At 38.4% G+C, this 6,270-nt stretch overlaps 1 protein-coding gene and 1 non-coding gene across 2 annotated transcripts in view; one reads left to right on the top strand and one right to left on the bottom strand.

The window, feature by feature from the left end:
* Positions 1–6,270, top strand: part of LOC144650502 (uncharacterized) — a 55,024-nt gene that overhangs the window by 42,400 nt on the left and 6,354 nt on the right. Inside the window, exons 2-4 of the mRNA XM_078510192.1 lie at positions 3,406–3,776; positions 3,922–4,173; positions 4,864–4,989. Coding sequence (XP_078366318.1) covers positions 3,419–3,776; positions 3,922–4,173; positions 4,864–4,989 — 736 coding nt within the window. The 5' untranslated portion in view covers positions 3,406–3,418. The remainder of the gene's footprint in view (positions 1–3,405; positions 3,777–3,921; positions 4,174–4,863; positions 4,990–6,270) is intronic.
* Positions 432–551, bottom strand: Trnal-caa (transfer RNA leucine (anticodon CAA)). The gene is made up of 2 exons: positions 514–551; positions 432–477 (listed from the first exon to the last, which is right to left on the bottom strand). It is a non-coding gene; the product is annotated as a tRNA-Leu (tRNA).

The following is a 6,270-nucleotide window of genomic DNA, read 5'->3' as shown; positions in this document are numbered from 1 at the left end:
TTTTCAAGGGAATATTATTGTTTCTCAAAGGAATACTTTTCGCAGTGTTGTTCTCTTAGACTCGCCAAAACATCGATTTTGAGATTAATTTTAACCTCAGAAAAATCTTGTTACAACAGAGAGCAACTTTTAATGGAAATTTCATTTCTAACAATCGAAGTAATCCAGCCTTCACCGGGGTTTTAAGTGTTTTGTATTTGTGTCCTAAATGTCTTGGCAAAGTTTGAGAAAAACGAGTCTTTCAAGAAAACGTCAGGTCTGTGTAAGTCATGTTTAATTCCTATTCTGCGAGCTATTGCCATTCATTTCGGTTTTAAAAATTTATTGCTTCGATGATATTGACTTCCAGCTTCCCACCGCCAACATTCACTAACTTGAACGTTTCAAAAAGTAAAAAAATATTATTATTTTGAAGAGGAAAAAAAAGACTTTGTCAGGAGTGGGATTCGAACCCACGCCTCCATTCGGAGACCAGAACGCCCGCTCCCATTGAGTGCTGGGAAGGTTATTAACCTTGAGTCTGGCGCTTTAGACCGCTCGGCCATCCTGACAACTGACATTCACTTCGACAAGATTTAAATTCACATTTTAAATTTTCCTTCGAGTTACTTTGCTTTTGTTGTTGTTTTTTGTTTTGTGGACGGTCTGTTCATATTACAGAGGTCATTACATTGAGGGTTTGATTATAGACATGAACATACGAGGCATCGACAATATTCGAATAAGATGAACAAAATAACAACCCACCTTCTAGTGCAAATGAACAAAGAACTTCTCACCCAAACCGTGCGTGGAAACAACAACCTGAACAACCTTTATAAAGGTAGCATGAAAACTACAGTCGAAGCTCTCGTAAGCGGACACCTTCAGGATGCGAAAAAAGTATCCGTAGTGGGAACTGGCCGCTTACTAGAATGGTTCTCGTATGCAGCCATTAAAGGTGTAGGGGATAGATGGCCGCTTACGGGAGCTTGCCCAGCTAACAAAAAACTGACGGACGTGGATGACGACAAAAAAACACTGCATGAAATATGGTTCTGTAATTACTGTAAAATCATTGTGACGAACGGTTGATAAAAACAAGATACAGAGGTTTTTTTCATGATAGGATTTTCTTTGTTGTGTCCGCTTACGGGAGCTTTAAAACAAAGAAGGGGGGGGGGGGGGTACTCCCATTATGAGCTACTGTGCCGCTGTGAAGGGTATGGTTTTCAAGCAGTTTAGCCTGGGAAAGGGTATTAAAATCAGAGAGTTTTGGTCTAGAAAAGGGGAAAACTGATCGGTGGTATGACGAATTAAGTCCAGAATAGGAATAAAAACTCAGAAGAGAAAGAGGTTTTCCTAAACGTAAATAAAATCATTACGGCATCGTTGTTAACAGATGGTTTTCCATTAAAACACTGATAGTAATACAGTTAAAAAAAATGCAAGTCTGGGATAGGGTAGGGATTTTCGGTGTCTAGTCTAGTATAGAGTTGCAGTATAGAGTAAGGGCTATAAAATTCCCAGGGGCACACCCCACCCAAAAATATACAGGGTGCTCCCCCCCCCGAGGGGGGAAGTGTCCGCGGTCGCTTACGGGAACGTCCGCTGAGAATGTAAAAATACAGAGTTTGTATGGAAGTTAAAAGGAGTCTAAAAGGGGGTTTCAAACAAGGCGGCCGTAATAAGTACAGCTGTCCGCTTATGTTAATAGAGCTTCGACTGTATGCAAATAACATGGACAAAACTATCTGCTTAATTCATACTCTTTATATAACTAATGACAATTGCTTGGCAATTTATCATGAATGATTCATTGTATGCGTAGTCTGGCGTAGTCAAACAACGAAATTAATGCAGCGACGCTCGCGCATAGCAACTGGCGATGAACGTGCCTACCAATGATCTTTTGTTATCACTTTACTTTTGGGTAAACTGAAGACTGATCAAGAGCGTACAAAATATCATACGTTAATGCGCATAGACCTTGAGGTAAGAGATAGTATAAAGAGTGTTACTGCTATTTTTTCTCTTCAATCTACATAATATTTTGAAAGTAACATAAAAGTAGTGTTGCGGCTAAAATGCGACTCATTTCATTTTCGTATTTTTTTTTTCCATTGGACTAGGCAACACGAAAAATTGATCTCAGCGTAATGTTATCAAATTAGAATGCTTTTGATAGAAAAATACGTTGCCGAAATAGCCGACGTTTTGGTTTACTTAGTTTACCAAAATGAATTTTACAAAACAAATAAAAAAATGGAATGGATAAAGTGCAATTCGTAAAGCTACCTGTTCAATCTTTCAGCAGAGATGTCTCTACCGTTATTTTATTTATTTATATTTCTTCATCCACGGTTGAAAATACATCAGATAAATACAATATTTATCTATAAAACTATAATCTTATCCCATTTTACTGTTAATGTAATTGAAACGTATTCTTCTATGTCGACGTCGGGGATATAAACTTTCATAAATGTACTCGTTATCCCGGCATACAAGCCACAATTGTATCGGGTAGACATACATTCAAGAAAATTTTATTCTCTTAGCAACGAGCACTTTTAAAAAGTCATAATACGTTCATTTACGTCTCTGATTTTACACTTAGTGAAGTTAATCATAAGCACAATATCTGTTGTGGTTTACGAACCAGTATGTTTTTTTTTATAAATAATTGCGAATTTCCATCTTCTTATGTTGTTCGTTGTTCCACACTGAGTAATGCAAAACAAATCAAAGGAAAATAATCGAAAAATAAATATCCAACTTAAATAAATAAGAAAATCCAAGAACAAACTGAATAATTATGTACGGATTTCTAAAAAAAAGTCGAGTTCGGTATGGTAGTTTAGTCTACGCTAGAAAATTGGTGTTGTTGTTGTTTTTCATGTTTTGCTTTCTGTTTAGGCGATAAAATCAACACCCTTATAACGACCTTTAGATTGGACTAAAGCGGAGATTGAGCTAGTACGAGTACGAGTTTTCAAACCAAAATAATGTGCCTCCTATAATCACTAATCACGCCAATCCTATCCCTGACGTTTATTTTTGTGTTAGTCAGCGACAGGAAAGGGTGTCTCGAAATTCCAAAGCCAATTTCGTACTCTTAGACAAATATAAAGGACACTATACGCAGTACCCGTCTCCCGGAGGCCATTACAAGCTTCAAAGCTTCGAAGATGGAGATATTTCCGCAAAAGTGGATTTTTATCATTTCAATTGCTTTTAAAAACTCGATTTCAGAATCGAAATACACGGATCAAGTTCTAGAAATCTCCTATAGTAAGCCATATTGTGTTTAAACGAACGTAGAGAATAAATTTATAGGAGTTAGTTTACAATGAAATGTCTTTAGCGCGGGCATCAAAATGGAAATACGCAGTTTTTTATTGTTATTATTTTTCTTACTCACAGCAGCTAACTGCAGATGATAGTATCCAGAATAAAGAAGATTTTCTTCCTGTGCCTATTTGTATCGGCAGCAATTGTTGTCCGTGAAGTCTACAGATTTGAATTCCTACTTCCGTTAAGACTGGTCGAGATCGCACGTGATCACCTACCACGTGATAAACAAATACGTTATCAACCGGCACGTGATCAACCACCACGTGATCATGACGGTTTCCTAGATAATTGGTGCCGCCTTCAACGATCGCGCGTCGACTGGAGAGGACTGCTTAAAAACTGTCACAACAAAATGGCGTGGAAACAAAGACAGGTGGATTCTATAAATCGAACGGACGCAAATAAGAGTTTTATCTCTAGGTGGGAAATAAAACCTCAAGGTATGTACGTTCAAGTTGCTAGTGATTACGTATCTTTCTGAGACACAAATCGATCTTAACTTATTATGTAAAGAAATGATATTGTTAGGCTTAAACCGACCTTGTGTTTTCGGCAAATCAAACAGTCCCTTTTTGTATCTTTCAGGCGATTTTAGTCGATTTTATATCCAATCCGTTTCCAGCAATGGACATTTGAAGAGAACTGGCGGTGATTCATGGAGAGTGCACATCAGACAAGGACCAGCATCCCTTGCGCCGATGGTAACAGACCATAATGATGGCACTTATGAAGTCATGTTTCTTGCGGTAGAGCCTGGTAACTACTCGGCCCAGGTTTTTCTGGACTTCACTCTCTGCGACGGTTTCAGAGATCCCCCAGAGGACTGGTACATAAAAGGTTCTTATGTTTTTTGTTTCTTGATTAGATCCTTTGTTGCACATGCACCGCTTTTAGTCAGTGAGCCACTGACTCTCTACAACCTCTGTTTTCATTGGACCGTTGTAAACACTACTTCTATTGTTTTCTAGGGCTAGGGACATTGTTGTGACTTGTTAGTTATTTTTCTAAGAACCAATCATGATATGCTTTGTTTGGAAAGGTAGCCGGGACGACCTCTTTTAGTTTTTTAGTTTTAAAAAGAAACAAGATTCTCAACTGAGAGTCCAATAAGAGTCTAATGAGCATTAGAATTTTTCAATTAATTGTATGAGAATCTAGTGAACGTTATTTCTAATCTAGATAAGTTAATGTTGAAACCTTTGTTGTAAACAGATCGATACCTCTCTCAAACTCGAGGTTTCTATCGGCTGAAAGTTATAGAGAGAACGAGCCGTCACATTGTTTTAGCAGAAACCAGAGCTCCATCTATTGGGCAAAAAGGTTGAAACTGAACGAGACAATCTTGCAAACTGCAGTCATGAATCTATCGTATTCAAAAGTTGTTGAGTATTCGTTCTTCCGGTCAATTTTAAGATGTTTACATTATAATCTTTTTAAAACGCGATCTACACAAGGTAAATAAGTCCGCATGGAATCAAATTTATAGCCCGATGAAATAACTTCCGTTATATCCCTTTCTTTATTAAGGGGATATTCAAGGCCACAGACAACAGCCTGGTATTCTGGGATACATTGACGACGATTTTATCAAAGCGCCGTTACAAAGTGGGGCACCTGTGAAATTTTACATCAAAGAATCCAGCAAAAACTACGGTAATGATGTATTCGAACTCTTTTCATTCCTATTTTTTCACAGCCTGCAATGCAGGCGTATTGTAGCGAGTTAGGACATTTTGATAGGGTGGGCGCCACCTTCAAATAGAACTCGGGAGAAGCTAAGGGAGAGAGGGAAAATGCGTCCTAGGGAGTAGCAGTGAAGCTGACACCTTTTCTTTTCTCCACCTTCTACGTTTGCCACTCCAATTATACAACGTTTGCCAATTAAAAAAAACGCCTGTAGTGCAGGCTGATTTTTTTTTTCAAAGACCCAAAACTTTAAGACGAAACTTAGCCGGAATTAGTGTGGATACGAGCCTAGTGGCCCATCAGGCCGGAGCTAATTCCGGTCCGTAGCATGAAGCGACTAGGATTATTTCCACTTCTCCCCTGGGAAGGATGCTAGTCTATCTCAGGGTAACCCCCAGAAGTAAATTCGCCGGTACCGATTTATACACCCGGGTGGAGAGAGGCACTATGAGAGTAAAGTGTCTTGCCCACACACATTATCTTGCCCACACAGTGCCCCGGCCAGCGTTCGAACCTGGACCGCTCGATCCGGAGTCCAGTGCGTTAACGTTTAAGCCACCAAGCCTCCCATAAATTAGGCCAGCAAAATGCCTCTTTTTGACCGCTAAAAAATATGATTTTTTTTTACCTTTTGACAGCACACGAAAGACAATACTAGACTAAGCTACACTAAACAAATCACCTTACGCTACATGCGCATGCGCAAAGTTTTCCACCGTAAACCGTCCACTATCGTATCCGGTGCTCTGGTTTTACACGTAGGGGCCAAACCACCCCCAAATGTTTCATCTAAACTTTAGGTTTTAGGTGAGATTTTAAATAACTTTGATGATGTTGATCGTATGCTTGCAAAAATTAGTACGTTAATATAAGACAACATGCCAATCATTTTAAAAGACTTGTTTGTAGAACTTGTCACTAAATGACGTCATAACTGATGACGTCATTTGTTTCTTAAAATTAAAGTTTAGAATTTTTTCAATGTTTTTACTGTTAAAGTTGAAAACCGAAAACAGTATGTGCATACGACAAATACTGGATGGAATATGACATTTTAAAGTTGGAAAAATTTAGAGTCGATAAATGAGACTTCCCCCCTTCGGTAATAAACCTAAATTTGACTGCCTTTTTGTCTTAATAGTAGTGCAATTGACATTGCACATTGGTTGTATTAAATGTAGAAAGTAGAACGGAAAAGAAATTATGAAAAAAAGATTTTTTGTTAATCATGGAAGCATAAAAGCAGAT

Source organism: Oculina patagonica, chromosome 4 (assembly GCF_052425735.1).
Source record: "Oculina patagonica isolate OP01 chromosome 4, crgOcupat, whole genome shotgun sequence".
Classification (NCBI taxonomy): Eukaryota; Metazoa; Cnidaria; class Anthozoa; order Scleractinia; family Oculinidae; genus Oculina; species Oculina patagonica.
The sequence above is the reverse complement of the archived record's forward strand: the minus strand, read 5'-3'. Positions and strand labels throughout refer to the sequence as shown.